Raw genomic sequence first — 19,873 nt, 5'->3', positions numbered from 1 at the left:
AAATCCAGATAATTTATTCACCACCATGTCATCTAAAATTTTGATGTCTTTCTTTGTTCAGTCGAGAAGAAATGATGTTTTATGTCATTTTAATGGACTTTAATGGACCCCAACACTTAACAGTTTTAATGCAGTTTAAAATTGCAGTTTCAAAGGACTCTAATTCATAATAAACTCTGTCATTTTTGACAAGACAAATAAAAAATATGCACTTTTAAACCACAACTTCTCGTCTATCTCCGGTCCTGTGACGCCCCAGCGCGACCTTACGTAATTGTGTAATGACATCAAAAGGTCACGTGTTACATATAAGAAACGCACATTTGTGGACCATTTTAAACAATAAACTGACACAAAGACATTAATTAGTATCATTCAACATACAACAACGTCGGAACGGTCCTCTTTCTCCACACTTGTAAACACTAGGGCGTAGTTTTGATACGTCATTCGTGACCTCTTGACGTGATTGACGTATTGCGTGAGGTCGCGCTGGCGCACCACAGGACAGGAGATAGACGAGAAGTTGTGGTTTAAAAGTGCATATTTTTCTTGTCAAAAATGACTATCGTTTCGATAGATAAGACCCTTATGCCTTGTTTGGGATCGTTTAGAGTCCTTTGAAACTCCGTTGAAATTGCAATTTTAAACTGCATTAAAACCGTTACGTGTTGGGGTCCATTGAAGTGCATTAATGTGAGAAAAATCCTGGAATGTTTTCCTCAAAAAACTTTATTTCTTCTCGACTGAACAAAGAAAGACATCAACATTTTGGATGACATGGTGGTGAATAAATATATCTGGATTTTTTTTTTTTTTTTTTTTTTTGAAAATTGACTAATCCTTTAACTTGGATGCACCGAAAGTCACTTTGGATAAAAGCGTTTGCCAAATGCATACATGTACTGTTAAGTTGCAATAAGTTGCATTGTAGGGTTGTTTTCATCTCATGGTTTAGTAAAATATAGACAAACCAAACCACTGGTTTAATTAAATTAATGTAAAAAAAATCATATTTGACCCATCCATGTGTTGGAAAAAACAGTATTTAAATACCGATTTGTTAATTTATATAAATATGATTTTACATAATGCTTTCATCCTCTTATCACTCTTATTTTGCATGATCTGTGTGACATAAAAACCTCTCTATTTCCTTCACCCGTTGCTTAAAGACTCGTTCACTGTTGCGTTCCTAATGTGCTAAAGAGCATGCAGATCTAATCGAATTACGCCAAGAAACAAATCTAGAATCGGCGAACGGAGAGAACCTCATTGAAGGACAAACTGTATCCCAGCATGCTCTCCTTGAAGCCCCTCCCCTCTCTCTATCGACTCTCCTGTGAAGTTTGTGAATTGGTTTGGCCCCTACAGTTCTTCATTACCTGCCCTAATTATAAAGGCAAATGAAATCAGCTCGCGATACATTATTAATGTCCGTATGCCATTAGGATTCAATTGCAGTATTTGCAACAATATGATATTTTCAAACTGTTTTCACGCCTGATTAGAAGCGAGGACAGATAAGAGGAGGTGCGAGAGGAAGAGAGAGAGATAGTGAAAGAGGAAGGTGAGAGGGGAGGAAGAGAGGCGTGAGTGACAGAAAGAGAGCGAGAGAAAGAAAGAGAGAGAGATTAAACTCTTAGTGAATGAAAAGCAGAATAACCAACAGCACTGAGGCGAAATCTTGAATTAAAAATGAGTCGAGATGGACTGAGCATGTTAAATGTGGCCTCTAACTTTGCGAAAAACCTAAAAACAAAGACCAAAGTAACAATAATGTTTAAGTAACCAAAACCATCAGAAGATAAAAAACAGCCATCAAAAAACATGTCCCAGTTGTTTCTACGCTTTTTCAAGATTTAAATGTACCTGCATGTACTTGTGTATGCATGCATAATATATTATCTAAGTTTTATCAGTGGATGGATGCACTGAAGCCCTGCTGGGGTTGCTGCATGCAGGATGATGGACGTCAGCCTTCATCCTCGAACACCCCATCGACTTTAGTGGCTAAGCAGGCATGAATAGAGATGGGCTCGCTCAGTTAGGAGGTCTCATAATTATTAGTTTTAGAGTCTTTTCTCAAATATCCCGCGGGAGCAACTGGGTTAAAAATCCATTTGTGGGAAGTGTAGCATGACAGAAATCACAGTCTCCCTGGAGACAGCCAACATCGAACAGCAGTGTGTGTGCTTCATGTGTGCTTCCTCCTATATATCTATATGAGGTGTCTGTGTTTTTAAAGATGACTTTTGCCATGTTAAATCGAAAAGATTTGATATAAAACAGTCATATCATGCAATATGGAGGTTTTAGGTCATCAACCCCAGCACTTCACCAACAAAAAATGTTTAAGAGGTGACCAGGATTTATTTATATGTTTTTTGAGACACATGCTAGATAAATACTATGTTTTTATGGAAACTATTACTGTGCTTTCATTGCATAGGTAGGTACTGTGGCTCAAACCAGATCTTCATGTATGACTAATTTACAATTTTTTTACGATTGCTATTTTTATGCAGAAATAAAAATTTATTTAAGTTACACAGCAGTCAATTCATTAAAACATTGATTGATTTGAACGTCAAAAACCAGTTTGACACCTCATGAAGTTACTTTGATATTAAAAAGTGTAAGAAATGTAAAGAAATGTCAGAATTAATTGAATTTCTGATGTTTCAAATGTCAAACTTGAGCTTGCCCCTACCTTATTTTTTTCATGACAACATAATCTAAACTTTTTTGGAGAAATGTTAAAAGTAAAAGTTGGATCAACTTAAAAAATGACTTAAAAGTGAAAAACTGTATAATATTTAAACTTTTTGTCCGTGGCACGAATTTCTTCTTTGTTTCATTTTACGCACTATGAGTTTTCTCATAGTTTTCTCCTATTTTGTTACCATTGTCGCTTGGGGTTTTGGTTAGGACAACTTTCTGTTACATTCCAGACATCCTTACCCAAACCCCAACTTTAACCCCAAGCGAAAATAGTTTAAAAATTGCTAGGAAAACATGTGGGAAACCAATACATAAAATTACACCCAAACCCGAAATCTAACCCCAAGCGACAATTATTTAAAAATATGAAAAAACTATGAGAAAACAAAATATAAAAAACACGAAAAAGAAAGTCATGCCACGGACACAAAAAACCCTATTTATAGAAATTCGTGCTGAGCAACACGAAAAAGACATTCGTGCTCAATGGCACAAAAAAAGTGGAAAATCGCGTCCATTAACACAAATAAATTAATCAAATATTTCGTGACTTTAACACGACTTGCCTTGAGATTGTGTTGGATGGTAATGGCAGACATATTAGGGACTGCTTCTTTGTTTTTCAAAATATGATGAAAATGAATTAAAATATGATTTATATTCCTTATAAAGGCTGCATTTTCCCAATTTAAAGACTTCTGTACATTTATTAAAGACGTGAAGGTATAAAGTCTAAAAAGTAACATTTTAAGGCTTTCTAGAAAATGAGGACAACATAATTAATGCAAAAAGTTTAAACCCACTATATCTATTCTTTACAACACTTAAACATTTTTTATAATCATATGCAAAGAGTTTAAATGTACATATATCTTGAACTTTCGGCACACACCTACACAAATGACAAACATTTCTACTTTTGAAAAGGTCACTTAATAAAAACTCTGCAGCAGTAATTACTTCTGTTCCACAGGCGCTGACTGAAAGTAATTCTTACATTGTTCTCATACTCTGATTATTAAGTTGAGCGAGATTGTAACCTCAGATCTCACTTTAAGATGTTTTGTTCAAAAGTCATTAATTCCTGCACATTTCATTTAGTCGTCATGATATTCAGACAGCTTCAGACATTGGACTTACTTTAATTCCATCTTGCCATGAATGTTCTCTCTGGATGTCTTCAGCCTCTCTGGCCAGCCGCTGAAAGACAGAAAAGATTTGAGGTTAAGGCAATTATGGGTAATGGGACAAGAATTACGTTGAATAGAGATAAATAAAATCACTGCATCATGTAGCACTGGAAAAACTATTTAATCTAGCCTAACTCTGAAACAAATGTTTACATAAGGAGTAACATTTCTGCATTTGGCAGACGCTTTTATCTAAACCGACTTCCAGTGCATTTAACCAATACATTTAATCAAGGGGCCCTATTTTAACGATCTGAAACGCAAGTGCGAAGCGCAATGCGCAAGTGACTTTGTGGGCGGATCTTGGGCGCTGTTGCTATTTTCCCGGCGGGAGAAATAACTCTTGCGCCAGGTGCAAATCAATAAGGGGTTGGTCTGAAGTAGGTTCATTATTCATAGGTGTGGTTTGGGCGTAACGTCAAATAAACCAATCAGAACGCTATCCAACATTCCCTTTAAACGCAAGGGCGCAAGTTCCATGGCGGGTTGTTATTATTATGACGGATTTACCAGGCGCACACCAGGAGCGGTTTACAGCCGAGGAGACCGACGTTCTTGTAAGAGCAGTCAAAGACAGAGAAGTTGTTTTGTATGGGGATAGGAGAAACCCGCCCAAATCAGCGTCGGTTAAACAGGCGTGAGAGGAAATAGCCACAATTGTCTCATCAGCTGACATCCCCATCGTTGCGCCAAGCGCTACAATGATGTCAGGAGACGGGGGAATCCCAAGCTTGCCAGCATAAATCTGGCACGCCGTGAAACGGGAGGTGAATCTGCCTCTACACAGATCTGCGTCCACCCTCAACGCTGAAAGGATTTGGGGGCTTTGAAATCGGACCCAAGAAACGCAAGCAAGGTCCAACCCCAAAGAACACTTACAAATCAAGTTCATATACATTAAGGTTTCTTATGAAAACATTTTAATTATTATTTACATAAAATAAACGTAATACAGCCACACAACAAACTTATGAAAATATTTGAATCGTTATTTGCATGAGAAGTTTAACGCAGCCACACAAAATAAATAAAAACTATCACCACAATGCTCACCACTATGATTCCCCTTATCTCATGTTTTTATTGTAACAATTTATGATTTGCCAAAATAACTGTTGCATCTGTGTAGATTAGATGCAAAGTGTGTGCGCGTTGTGCACGCTATACATTATGGTCAAGCATACGCCCTTAAAATAGCATAATGAACAACGTGCAACGCGCCACTGACTTTAGACTTTTTTTTTTGGTCAGTGGCGCAATTGTTTTTTGAAACTGCAAAATAGCATCAGGGATGGTTTGCGCCGGAACACGCCTCCTTTTTTGTGCTGAACCGCCCAGGGAGTGCAAGTTCATTCCCTAGTCTGCCGACGTGCGTCTGTGGAGGGAAAAACCCGCTGTGCGCCGGTGCAAAATACGAATGATACATGCGTCACTGACAAAGTCAATTGCGCTGGGTGCAAGATAGGGCCCAGGATGTGTGTTCCCTGGGATTTAACCTATGACCTTTGCGTTGCTAATGCAATGCTCTACCAGTTGAGGAACATGCAACCCTGAAGAAAATGCTGTGTTATTTTCAACACAGCATTTGGTTAGGGTTGTAATTTAACCTAGAGTATGCTAGGTTGTTTGAACTTATGGTTGGGTCAAAAATAAAAATTTTCTGAGATAATTTAACTCAGCATCTGAGTTTCTCACTGTTTGACCCAACACTGGGTTTGAAATGCCCCAGCAAATACCAAAAAAGCGAAAAAGTAACATGCCAGGTTTACATTTTTTCCAAAAAATTTCCTAAAACTGCATGCAACATTTATTTATTTACTTTAAGGGGAAACTGCAAAAAGGTTTGCAATAAAAAATACTTTAGACGGGACGACATCTTGATTGCAACTAATCTCATGAAAAATACTTTATGTGTTGTTTTTAACAAAACATAAGTTTTCTCTTGACACAGTTGTCAGAACACGTGGGCAGCTCAGCATGTCATACATTCATTATATGTGTCACCATCTCAACAGTGTGAGCCCACTCCTCTGCACTAATGGTGATATCTCACTTCAAACCTTTCTCAGCATGTCAACGTTTCTCAGACAGCATTTCTTTCTGGTGTGCTGCAGAAATATACATTCATGTACTGATTTGCATACAGCAAATCAATTTGCATACTTATACAGTACTATGCAAGTTTGTCCTCTGCAGAAAGTACGTATATACTGCAGTATTCAGCACAGTAAAAACACCAACATTGGGAAATCCTATAAAGTAATTCATTTAATTGCAAAGATGCTATAAGTATGTACTGTAGTATAACCATACGTTAGTTTCGATCACGTAGCAACCTTCCAGTCTCTCTCTTGAATGCTGACTGCAGGAAACAGGCTCCTAAAGGTAGTCAATCCTATAGAGCCCCCATGTTAAAATGGCCAACTTTACAGGAGAAAAAAATATGTTAACAGCCTGGTACAAAAAGAGTTTTGGTCGATATAGCTAATTTTGCCATTCATGAAAACTGTAATATTCATTTGAATTATATTAGGCTTTTAAGTTCTGCATAATTAAGGGTGTAGCCACTTGAGTGACAGGTGGATTGAGTACCGTTTAGCTGGGCGGGCGTGGCTTCAGCAACCCGCCACCTCATCTCCACCCACATTTCGCCTCTTCGGCCATTTCCAGTTATCTGGAAGTGACGTGCGGTGATGTTCTATCCAGATGCAATGGCTTTGCCCACTTTGGGCTTCAACAATGCTCTTACGAAACCTATGGGTGACGTCACGCATATGTGCACATATGCACTAATATTTGAATTTTCTTTTCAAGATTTGTACATTTAAAAACTGCTTTACAACCCAGGTCCAGTGGGCATTATTTGCTGAAAAATATTGCTTTAATGCACATTTTTACAAACGAGAACGCTATCCAGACATAACAGATGATGCACTGCATAAAATTTTAAAGCATAATGATATGAAATGCATGCACTAATCTCGATCTTGCTATATATTTAGGAAGAATTGAATTCAAACTAGGATTTGATTTCAATCCAACACATTGCAGAGTAAAATTTATGGTGTGTTTAACTGGTTGCGTTTGATAGCTTTAAAATGTCAAAGGTCTGAACTTAAAAGCATGCGAAGAAGACTGCACATCCAAAAACACCCAGAATTGGGGTACAGGTGCCGGGCAATGAATAATAAAACACAAAAAAACAGCAATACTGATAAATTGCTCCAATATAAATTTAATAGTGCAACGTCTCGACCATCAGGTCTTTGTCAGGCACAATACTTAATACTGAAGTTGTTTTGAACCAACCCATGCGATACTTTCTTGCTGTGCCCATAAAGGAGAAATGAGTACCTGACAGTTTTGGACAGCACCATCGATTAGTGCTTTTCTGGATAAAAATGGACAGTTGGAAGACAGTTCGAAAAGTTTTACCAAAAAGTAAAATAGTAAGCGAGAGTCTCTGGAGTACACACAAGATGCCGTCCATAGCGGGAGTCCATATGGTGGAGATTTATAGCTGAGATATTGGCTCATGCCTCTATTATGTCTGTACAGTAATAATCAGAAACCCAGCATCTTTCTTACTCACACATTACTCTCAGATCAGTTAAAAATACATAAGGGACTGACCAATGTTTCATATCAAAATTTATTTTGCTCTCTCATGGATATTCCAATAAAGCTGTGTCTTCAGGCACAGGTCTGGCAGCAATGATGGCAAACAGCACAGGTTTTCAAATGTCAAGCGAGCAAACACAACATGGACGGTGGGAATTTGCTGAAAGGTTGAAGAGATTTGAAATTTGCAGAGGAGGACAAAACCTGCAGTGAATGTCTTGCACTTTAGTCAGTTCCTCAAACAAATATTTCTATGACTTCAGAAGACAGTATGTACAGTATGTGCCTCTTATAAGAAAATAAAGATTTATCATGACAGGTTGGACAGAATTGTAATTTTTTGGATAAGCTACAGCATCTTCACACATGGCAGATACCCAATATTGCTTTCGGTTTCAGATTATTTAAGTTCCCACACACTTTCTTCTCCTGGGGAGATTCACCTGATATGCATCCAGACTCAACCCACGAACACCTGCGCCCGTCTCCGGGTTTAAAAGCGCAAACTCCCACTCACTTCCACCTGAACCTCAGGCGGAGCTCCAGGGCTAAGCGGCAATGAAAACCTATCAAAAGTATCAATTACATCCATTTTATCTTCAGCATTTAAAACCTTTCAAATTGCCGTAATCGAACTGCATCTTAAACATCTAATAGTCCTGCAACAGTAATGTATCTGATGCTGGGAAATAACCGAGCGAGCGCTTGAGAGGTGAACCTTATTCAAGGGCAGTTGCGTTTAATGGCTACACCATTAGGACTAATGCACATGCCAAATGACACTTCACTCCAGGGTGCCAATTCGAAGCATATTAAACACTATGTCTTATTGACCAGACTTGAATGAGGACATAAGCCACATTTATACGCCACTGTATGCTTTTCAAATTCTTCTTAAATCTGACGGTTTTACGTACTCCAAACAGATTAAGCGAGACCTCAGTTTAATGCAAAGCAATTGTATGTGTCATACATGTTCATATTACTATTGATTCTAATAAAACACGATCAGAAGAATACAAAAATGTGTGCATGAAAACATTTGCTTGGTACGGTTAACCTGAGGGCACTGGATTTTAATGTCAAGTTATATTGGGTGACATTTAGCTGTGAAAGACCATTTGATCGCTGATTGATGACCAGTAAGGCATGCACAAATCGTGTACGCACGGTTAAACGGCTGACACTTTTATTGTTCATAGCCTGACTGTAATATTTACAGTAAGAGAGCAATTTTCTCTTTTGGTTAATACGTAATGATGTGAAATGAAAGTTAACCCTGTGTTCATGTCTAGTCTTATTAAATGATCTGGTTTTATTGTGCACAATGCATCAAAATGTTGTAATTTTCTCCTCTGAAACTGCTTTTCTTTTGGCCTGAGGCTGCGCTGATCAATAATATCACAATTCAATCGAATCATGTTATGTGGGTGGAAAGAAATGACCATGTCAAATCACAAAAACATGAAGTAAATCATACTTAAATCAAGACAATTAGGCTACGTTCATACTGCAGTCTGAAACGACCCAATTCCGATTTTTTTGCCCCTATGCGACCTGTATCTGATCTTTTCATGACAGTCTGAACGACACAGATCCGATCTTTTCAAATGTGACCCAGGCCACTTGGGTATGTGGTCCTGAATCCGATACGTATCCGATCTTTTGAAATGCGACCTTCGTCTGAACGGCCAGGCCACATGGATCCGACCCGTACGTCACTGATACGCTACAAACGTCATAATTCTGCATTGAAGTAGGCAAGAACGATAAGATAAACAACAACCATGGGCGACGTTGCTAACACTGCTCCACATCATTAAATTTTGGCCGTATGGGTGCACACGTTAAATGATTTCACATATAACAGCGTTCTCCAAATATATTAATATATAGCATATTATTATAATGCTGCGAATAATATGTGAAGTAGCAGCTTTCAATAAATATTTTTAAAATGCGTTTATAAATCCAACAACCCCTGTGACCGGTCGACACGTCCATAAGAGGTTTCTATGTTTATAAACCATTGCCTCTTTGTTTCTACATTTAAAAGACAAAGCTGGCAATTCTGGCTATACTTTCGTTCTTTTAATAATTTCTTTATTTTATTTATAAATCACTTTGGGTTATCTGATTTAACTATTTGGCTTGTGTTTTGTTTCCGTGCACTTGAGGCATTTTGCACATTTGTTCTGCACTTTGTTACTTCTAACCTTATTTTATAAAAAAAAATTGTATTTATAATAAACGTAAATTCTGATCTAATTTAAGTCTGTAAATTTTGGATTGCTTTTCGTTGTATCGATGTTGCGCTATTGCGTGCTGGCCATGCTTGCGCATGCAATTTAGCCGAACGTGCTAGGTGCTCTTCGTCTCATATTTAGGAGTTCATCAAACTAAACATTAAAAAACGGATGTTTTTCGACGGGTATAAGTTTTTAAAATGTAGTTAAAACAAACTGGTTATTTTGTCAAAAGTTAAACTACAAAACAGGTAAGCCGTTTCTTTAAATTTCGGTGCTGAAACGGAAAATATCTGCACCAAACCTATATTTATGCCTGACACGACTGTCTTCGTGTGTTCACTTTCAAATGATAGCAAAGAGATTCCTGAAATAAATAATATCATCAGGTCTTTCTGTATCTAAAGTGAATACAGAGATGATCAAAGTCAAAGCAAGGAAGCAGGTATTTCTATGCTAAATAATAACGCGAAGTGTCTATAAAATCATTAATTTCAGTGTTTTTCTTGTTATAAATTAACGTTTAATGAATTGTATATAAAGATTAGTTTTTATCATTTACAGTAACAAACACAAATTATTTGTCTTTTCTCATTTGTCGTTTTTTTTGTCATGACTGCTTTGACGCGCTAAATCTCCAAATTATATAAAAACACTGAATTGTAGCCGGAGTTTCCAAGGCAGGATCACCTTTATTTTTTTTAGGTGTAGTTATCAAAATGTTTTTTGTGTGATGTTCTGTAGATCGTGGCTTTAAAATGATATGAGGAATAATTAAACAAATGTTACCTTACATTTTACATAAAAAACAGAAGATTGTAATTGTGCTGGCTCCGTTGGGAAAATAAATTTAATATTGCTAAAAGAGCTCCACTGTTGACTACACCGTTGTTGACATCCATGTTTAACGTTAGCTTACAAGTGACGTCCTTGACCGTGGAGTACTCTTATGCGCATGCGGGTCACTTCTGGGTTATTTCACGTTCACACAGGAGACCACAAAAGGTCGCATTTTATTGGAAATGTGAACGGCCTTGCAAAAAAATCTAATTTTTTCAAAAAATCGGAATTGAGCATTAAGCCCTGCAGTATGAACGTAGCCTTAGAGCCACATGCACCCTTTAGTATATTTGTAGTAAAAAAAAAACTCACACTTATATTACTGTAGTTTAAACGATTTATTTTATTACTGTAATTAGAATTTGAGAAGAAAATGCTCTTGCCATGACAATAAAAGTCACACATTATTTTCAAAATCTTAATTCCAAAATCATGAGGCAATCATTATTTTTTATTGTGATACTTTCGTTCACAAATTTCTCGCCAACTTAAAAACACGTTATCATGTTTAAAAAAAAAAAAAAAAAAATTCAAAGTGGTGTTTGCTTTTCTGTAGACAAAAAACTTTTAAAAGTGTGTGAAAAACGTTCAGAATAAAAATTTAATATGACTCTTTATCTTTGTCCTCAGTAATGTTTTCTCTCATCTGTAAATGTCACATCAATTCAATCTCTGACATGTTATTTTAAACCGCTCTGCTTTCCTCTTATTGCTCTAACTTGACTTTCTATCTCCGTTTCCTTCTTTTTATTTTCATCTTTGTTCTTGTTTTGCCATCTTACTAGGCCTTCACATCTCTGTGTCAGACAATATTTGGTGCAATTACCGGTGCTTGCTAAGACATTACTTTGAAACCTACACTGTAAAAGAAAAATGCAGCATGAGGTTAAAACAAGTTTTGCAATTCAACCTACTTTTTTAAGTTTTGGACTTGTGATAAGTTGATATAAAAACAAGTTAAAATTGTTTAACTTAATTTGTTAAGTAACATAAAAATAATGTTGATTTGATATGATTTTTGTTTTGATGTGTGTGACTCTTTTATACGCAGTTAGACTGATGTTTTGCACCTGGTGGATAATAAAATAAGCAATAAAGATATTAAATCATATAAAAAGACCAAAATATCATACAGACTCTGGAGTTGGCAAGTATTTACAGTATGCAAAACTCCCTAGCGATATAAATTATATAAATAAATAATATTTACAGTCGCTTTGGATAAAAGTGCAAATTGACTAAAAGTAAATTAAAACAAAGCAACGCCACTGCAACAAACGCAGAATTGTGGCTTTTTGCATAGGCAAGCATCACTCTCGCTTTTTCTAAATAATGTACACATCTCAGGGCTCGAGACTAACTTGTTTCCCTGGCTGCACTGGTGCACCCAACTTTTTTTCTTAGGTGCACCCAAATTTTTAAATGTATCGCATTTAAAGCCGCAGTTTTACAAGCACCCAACCCTGTTAACCCGCACGAGGACAGTGGCATCCTAAAGAGTTCTTTATTTACATGAATTCAAACTATACAGCATTAAAAAGCATTAAGACTTAAGATTCAGTTTTTGACCTTTATTTTATTCAGAAAATCCTACAGGCAAGGCAAGGCCAAATTGGTTGCACTTTCGAGCCCTGCATCTATAGCATTTATACAGTAGATGTTTGTGGTATTTTATAAATGTTTCAACACTGGCACTTTCTCAAAATGACCGTTTGGTATTATACTGACATCAAAAGGAACAACAAATGGCTTAGAAATGAAAAATAATGGCAGATAAATCCATTCTCCATATCTTCACCCTCCCTGTTTCTCTCTCTCTCTCTCTCTCTCTCTCTCTCTCTCTCTCTCTCTCTCTGTCAGTCTCTTATTTCAGGCATTCCAGAAATATACAATCCTCATAGCTGTAAAAATGAAAAACATTAATATTGCTGCTAACCAGGCACGTGCACAGATAGGGCTCAACCTGTGCAGAACACATGCCCTTTTTGTCCTTACACTCCGAAGTGCCCTTTTTTGGAGGTGTTTTATTATTTTTTTAAATATATAAATTAATGCTATTGTTAAACATTTACGTCTGTCTGTGTGTTTTACAAATATATTTATCAAATAAAATTATTAAAAAACTAAATATTTTTGGATCCGCTCAAACTGTCTGTCAAATCTCTTAACTCCGCCCCCTGAGTGCAGCGAGCTGAAGTTCCACAGCAGTCAGAGGCAGCTGAACGTCTTGCAATGGTAAATAAGTATCTTGTTGTCTGAGTACAATGCTGTGTCATTACGAAAGAAACACTAGTATGTATATAACGGCGCATGTTTTATAAATTTGAGCAGAGCCGAATTATCCATAGACGGGATTGGTCGAGTGGGCAATCAGGGGGCACTAAGGGCTCCATACTGCAGCAAGGGCTGGCGCAAAATGCGACCAAATTGAGTTTTTGACAAAGCGCGAGCAGTTTTTAAACAAGTGTTCACCCATGTGAAGGGCACCCGTGACAACAATACGGAATGCACGGTCGGGTTTTTACCGTTTTTTTTGCATGACGCGTATTAATCGTTAAACTAAAGTCAACACATCTCACGCGAGAAGACGCGCCCGCGCGGGTAAATGTCTAGCCTACATTAACACCAAAAACATATCAGATTAGAAAGGTCTTAAGGTCTTTACACACCGGGACGTTTTTCGTGCGCGTTTATCGTCGACGTTTAACGCCTCGTGACTCAAGAACGAGCGCCAATGTGAGTGCGCACACCCACGCGAAAAGCGCGAGGCGCAAATGCGTCATTTTCAGAAAAACGCGTGGGACACGTTTTTTTGGTTTGACGCGGCGCGTTAAAAGTTGGCCGACCAATGAGATTGGCGCTTTTGTTCACGTGCCTGGCGCTGCTGAAGTTCCAGTAAAACACGACTTGGTGTCGCTCAAGCACAAAATGGTCTTGCGGAGCACGTGGAACAGGTAAACACACAAGGAAGCATCGAGGCTGTGGAGGTTTATGAAGGTGTCGGAGTTCCTCACAACAGTGTAAATGAACAGGGAGTATGAAATAGACAGTCCAGTAGTGTATTGAACGGACCAGTAGTGCAAATTTACATTATAACTGTGCAAGTAATAAAAATGAATATTGGTGCATTACATTATGATATGTAATGCACTGACATTGAACAGTGATTAATTTGTGTTCTGTGTATAGGTAACCTAGTTTGTTTAGTCAGATGAAATACCATGAATCTAAATTACATTTGTAATCAAATATTGACCTCATGGATATCGTGGCATGGCCCTCAGTGTGAAAGATTGATTCTGATGAAAACTACATTTATCTTTACAGTGTTCACAGCAATATTTCTGCTAAAAATGATGTGAGCAAAAGTGAGGAGGCCCCAGCAAGCACGTCTTCAGGATCATCCAGCACCAGCCGTGACCAGGTCCAATCTAAACAAAAGAAAACAGTCCGAGACAAACCTCTGGAGAGGTACCTCTTATTAAAAGATGCTAAAGGGAAAAAATTTAAAGCAGTGCACAGAAGAAAGAGGAGCACAGAAGGAGCGCTCTGCCAGTTTTTGGTCACACCTATAGATGTTTATTATATACCATTTTATTTAGTTTTTTTTTATGTTTATACATTCAAGAAATACAGTTGAACATGTACATTTCATACATATGTTTATTTGCACTACAGTTCACTTAGACTTCTATCATTGTGACTTTTTTGCTCTACAGTTCTGCCAGTTCTTGTTCACACAAATTAATGTTTATTATATACCATTTTACTTATGTATTTTAAGTGATTATACATTTAAGAAATTCATTTGAAAATGTCTAATTTCTAAATGTTGATTTGCACTACCGTTCAGTTGCACTAAAGTCATTGTGACTTTTCTGGACCAACATTTCTGACTCCTGTTTTATTTGATTTTACTGTCATGTCTCTGATTGTTATTGCAAACTGCAGTTCATTCACAAAAATAAATGTTTGATTAAAAAACGAATTGTAAATAACGTGCCATTTTGACACTATGCATATATTTGTACATCAGTATTGTTGACCTCTTATTGTTATAACTACATACCTACTTCTTTAGCCAAATCACAAAATACAATACATTTGGGAGGAAATGTGAGAAAATTGTTAACAAGAGAAAGTGCTTGTAAAAGAGTAGTCAAAAATACACACATCGGATCACCCATTACCTTATATTTTGTGAAAGAGCTTTAATTTTGATATAACGTGTTCTATCAAAATAGTTAATTTTATGTGGAGAGTGCTGATAATAGAATCGAATTATTTGATCAAATAGATTTGATTTAACAAATGTATTTAAGTTCACGGAGATATTTAAACACACCGTTTTCAAAATGGCAATTATAATGACTATAACACGAATGCACAGTTTGCTTTTATCTGAGAAGATCATGTTTCACATGATCATACTGTCAAGTAGCTGGTGGTGAGTCCTGATGGTGAATCCTGATGGTGAGTTGAAGTAGTCTTTGTATAGTTGCTGCTGTTAGAAATCGAGCTGCTACTAGTAATATCCATGTTTTGTTAAAAGCAAGCATATGACTTGTTATTGACTAGCGTGTGGCTTTCTTCTTCTGTGTGACAAGTGAGTGTCAGAACAGAAGCATAAAGTTTCGGTGCGCCCCCTTGTGTACCGGCATAAATCTGTTTTGTATTAAGCGCCATCTAACGTCCAGGGGTGAATTTGCACCTCACTCGGCTCAGCGCCAGTAAAAATCGTCTGGGTGTGAAAGCAAAAAAACGTCACGTTAAACGCCGACGATAAACGCGCACGAAAATCGTCCCGGTGTGTCAAGACCTTTAGACATCAGATGCCCAGTTGGGAAAACTGGATAGAGACGAAAAACGTGTAAAGGATACAAGTATGTACATTATATTGCCCTGTCACTCATTACAGTATGCAATCTGGATATAATTTATTGTATATGCATGTATCTTATGCCTTGAATTAGTCAAGGGAGTTGTATGATTATTTGGTTCATAACTTTTTATTCTGAAATTAACTGCATAGAGTTAAGTCTATTTAGTATTTAGTATATTTTTTTAGTAATGCAGTTATTTGCACCTTCAAAAGACCAAGGTTCCTGGTCCTCAGCACCAGGTAGGCAGATACATGTTGAATATGCTGATGGTATGGCTATAGTATAGTATAATCTCCTATTTTGATCTTTAATATCCTATTTCCCCCTCTTCTCAATCACATGCATAAACATGTTAACCAAATAATACAAATTAGCTTATAAAACCAAACAGAATACCTTTTTTTCTTCAAACATATTTTTATGTAACTTTATGTATGTAAGCAGAGGAAAAAATTTAAATTAATATATTCTACAATTAAATAAGAGCGAGCACTTCACAAACACATGACTACAAATAGGCCTAATACAGACAAACACCCAGGATGTAAATTGTTAAAGCCAACTTACAAGGGCAAATATCCTTTGCACTGTATAATGCCAAGCTAACCTTAAAATGTCATTTTTCATTCATTAATAGTGATTTTTTTCAATCATTAATAGTGAATAAATATAAAGCTATTAAGATGATTATTAAGTGATATTTATTTGGAGGGGGTGCCCTTTTTCAGTTTCAGCACATGCCCCTCAAAAGGTCTGTGCACGGCCCTGCTGCTAACTCAGGGTTCAACTTTAATTACTCAACTTAGAGAAAAAGTTAAATATGCATGCACGTACGCACACAAAATTGCCAGCCGAAAATTGCATACTGTGACAGTACGTCCTGAATTAGATAAAGTACATACTCATCGAACGTTAAAACAGTACGTTCCATATAGTATAAATATGTGTAGTATGAATGAAATTCAGACATACTACATCCACCATCTTGATAAATCATGACAAACGTTGTCATCACAAGTGAGCCATTAACAATTTAATTACAAGGAAAAACTTTGTTTCATACATTTTTTTTTATACGACACGCCACTCCTTCTTCGCTGGGTGACTCGGTGACTCCATCGAATGCAAACTTTAAAATCTAACTGGAAGTAGTAGGTCATTGGGTACTTTTCGTCTACCGTTTTTCGAATCCTATGAATTGGGACATACTCATTGCCACGCCTACACGGCTAGTATGATGAAAACAGACGATTGCATGTGCAAAATTTTCAAACTATGCATATTAGTTCATAGCATACTTCAAAAATAGTACAAGTAGTATGCTATTCCAAACACAGCCTCATGCTGAGATGTGCTTACACAGCACTAACTCTAAAGATCAGATGCATTTAGGTCAATTAACAGAGTTAAGGACTTTAATTCAATATACGGTACAAGAAGCCCAGAATGTAACTGCTGAAGTATGTGAAAGAAGAAGCTGACGTCTCTGTTGCTTTTGGATGGATGATGGCACAGACAGATTAATGCATGGATGGGTGGATAAATGGACAGATGGATGGATGAAAACATGCTTGACCAAGCCCATGTACAGCATCACAAATAAGACATTGAAACAATGACGCATCATATCATGGAAACCTTACAAAGATGGCAGATAATGATTTTATTAACAGATTAAGAACTGTGAACAATTTTAATAACTGTTTAGGTGGAAGGAAGCTTAGAAGAAACACTGAAGACAATGCTTAATCTTTATTGTAAAATAACTAAGGTGAAATAACTATCGCGAGCTACTACAGAGCAACTGAGTAACAAAATGTTTATCTGGGACTGTGATGATTCAAGACTTGACACATGACATTAACAATGAGCAGACCACCTCAGACCTGCCTCAGAACAGTGTCGTGCTCTCAACTGTTTGTAGATCAGTTCTAGCTTTCAAACGCAGGTGAACCCTGATGGTGGATCAAGGCTGGTCTTTGGTCTAGGTGAAGCTGGTCTTTGGTTTGACCGCTGAGGTCTGTCAGACAGTGAAGCTCTAAGCCCATCATTCTCTTCACAGTGCTCAGCTGGGATTAAACCCAATCACTAGAGCCACTGAGTCAGAACACAGCCACAATAACAGATGGGCACAGACACACACTGATAGAGTGAGAGAGAGAGAGAGAGAGAGAGAGATAAAGAGAGAGAGAGAGAGAGAGAGAGAGAGATACAGAGAGAGAGATACAGAGAGAGAGAGAGAGAGTGCACTGGAGTGGAATTTAACTTTCATGCTTCTACTTTTCTTCCAACTTTCAACCTTTCGTTTCCAGTGTGTTGAACAATATTGACTGTCATTTTTCTAAAAATTCCTTGCAAATTTAATGAGCCATACACACCAAATGCAAATTCAACAATTTGCTCATGTAGATTAAATGCAAAATCAATGCAAAGGCGCGAATAGGGGCTGGACGATGCGAATGACGTGAATCAAGCAGCCCAATTACTGGGAACATATGCATGACACAAAGTTAAATCGCGCAAGTAATGTAGAGCAAGGAACGCGATGCTTCGCATTTGGTATGTATGCAGCATAAGTAATTTCTGCATAAAACAGCATAGTTAGCCTGTACGTAACAAAGCATTCACATAACTCGTCTGGGTAATATACTAATGCCGCAATAGTTAGCCTGTCTGGTACCGAGCACATATTAAAAACACAACACTGTGTGACATGCAGTGCAAACGGCTCCTACGCTAATAGGATTTTGTTTCTCTCTCCCTGTCTCGTCCTCGAACCCGAGGACATTGAAACAAACAGACCCAATTCCGTCTGCCGTGGAGGTCAACACACCACTGATCTACTGGCCGTCCTTCAACGTGATGCCCAGCCGATGCCTGACAAACGACCAACGACCGTTTAACCTCCTTATCTGTTTACATACCATTTACATCCCTTTACAACCCAATCAACTTTTTTATTTATTTATACCAACTGTTATACCAACTTGACTGCTTTAGTCAAGAAAGTTGAAATCACTTGTTAATTTGAGTTGTTTAAACTTAAAATTATATTTTATTTTGTATATAGCGCTTTTCACAATTGTTTAATTGCTTCAAAGCAGTTTTATATTAATAGAGGCAGGAAAAAATACGGAAAAATCTTAAAACATAAACATCAGAATACAGTGATTAAAAATGTAGGGGGCCTGTACACCAAGACGTTTCTGCCTGCGGTCGGTGTACATGTATGTTTTCAATTGTTTCCAATGAAAGCACCAGGCTTTTAAAAATCACCAGCAGCTGGCGTTTTTTGTCCGCAGTGAGCATCGACACTCAACTTTTTTCCACGTTCGCCGCTGAACACCCAGAGTTGTAAAATGTTGATCTTTGGATGTAACGCTCAGCCTGTCAATGTCACTTTTCACTCCATCCAATCACAGCAGAGGTATGAATAAACAAAACAAAAGTATTACAGCAACCAAGGCGCTTAGCTGAAGAAACGATGCCAAGCGCTCACAGTTGGCTGTTTAAACGCTTTGGTGTTTTTTATAGCACATAATGCCCCAGACACAAAAATATGCATTTCATGTCATTGACCCATGCACTTAAAGAAACATGGCAGCTTTTTTCATTAGGCTAAAAACAACCAATACTAATTGTTTAAACTATTTGTTTCCATGTTTTGCTGTGGTTATTATCACTATGTAGATATCGTGACTTTACAATACTCAGGCAGGTAGCACAAGTGCTGACTTTAGCTGAATGGCCTGAACAGATTTTGTACAAAGGCCAAGCGTGGGCTGAAGGGGACAACATGAGGACAGTACAACGTACCGTACTGTTTCACACATACACAGAGAAGAGAGAGAGAGAGAGAGAGAGAGAGAGAGAGAGAGAGAGAGAGAGAGAGAGAGAGAGAGAGAGAGAGACCGAGAGTACATTAGAGTCACCTTGCTCTCTCTCTGAATTAACATTTTTCTGACCACACCATAATCATTTCTTAATTTGTTATTGTGCTTAAGCAAAAACTGTTTGTTTTATGGATGTTTAAATATGTTTAATGGACAAAAAAACAATTATTCATATGAAATCTTTTTTTGCATTTGCTAAAAGCTACAAAATGTTTCTTTTACTGCATTTTTAACAAATACTCTCACTAGATTAGGAAAGTAACTTCATAGTGTCATAATATAAACGGCAACAGAGATGCCGTCAGAAAGGCCAAAAGACAAAGATGACAGCCATCAATGTTTTTTAGCTTCCGACATGGAGGCGTTATCCGAGTCTATCAAGTCTCCCCTCCTGTCTGCACCTCTCTTTAATGCCTTTCTCTCTCTTTCTCTTACGCTTTTCATTGTCTGAACACACACGTGTGCGTTTTCCAGCC

At 37.4% G+C, this 19,873-nt stretch overlaps 1 protein-coding gene across 2 annotated transcripts in view; it reads right to left on the bottom strand.

The window, feature by feature from the left end:
* Window positions 1–19,873, bottom strand: part of cacna2d2a (calcium channel, voltage-dependent, alpha 2/delta subunit 2a) — a 231,598-nt gene that overhangs the window by 112,977 nt on the left and 98,748 nt on the right. For both annotated transcript variants that reach the window (XM_065279542.2, XM_065279543.2), the window contains exon 4: window positions 3,865–3,924. In XM_065279542.2, coding sequence (XP_065135614.2) covers window positions 3,865–3,924 — 60 coding nt within the window. The remainder of the gene's footprint in view (window positions 1–3,864; window positions 3,925–19,873) is intronic.

This window comes from Paramisgurnus dabryanus, chromosome 7 (genome assembly GCF_030506205.2).
Source record: "Paramisgurnus dabryanus chromosome 7, PD_genome_1.1, whole genome shotgun sequence".
NCBI classification, from domain to species: domain Eukaryota; kingdom Metazoa; phylum Chordata; class Actinopteri; order Cypriniformes; family Cobitidae; genus Paramisgurnus; species Paramisgurnus dabryanus.
The sequence above is the reverse complement of the archived record's forward strand: the minus strand, read 5'-3'. Positions and strand labels throughout refer to the sequence as shown.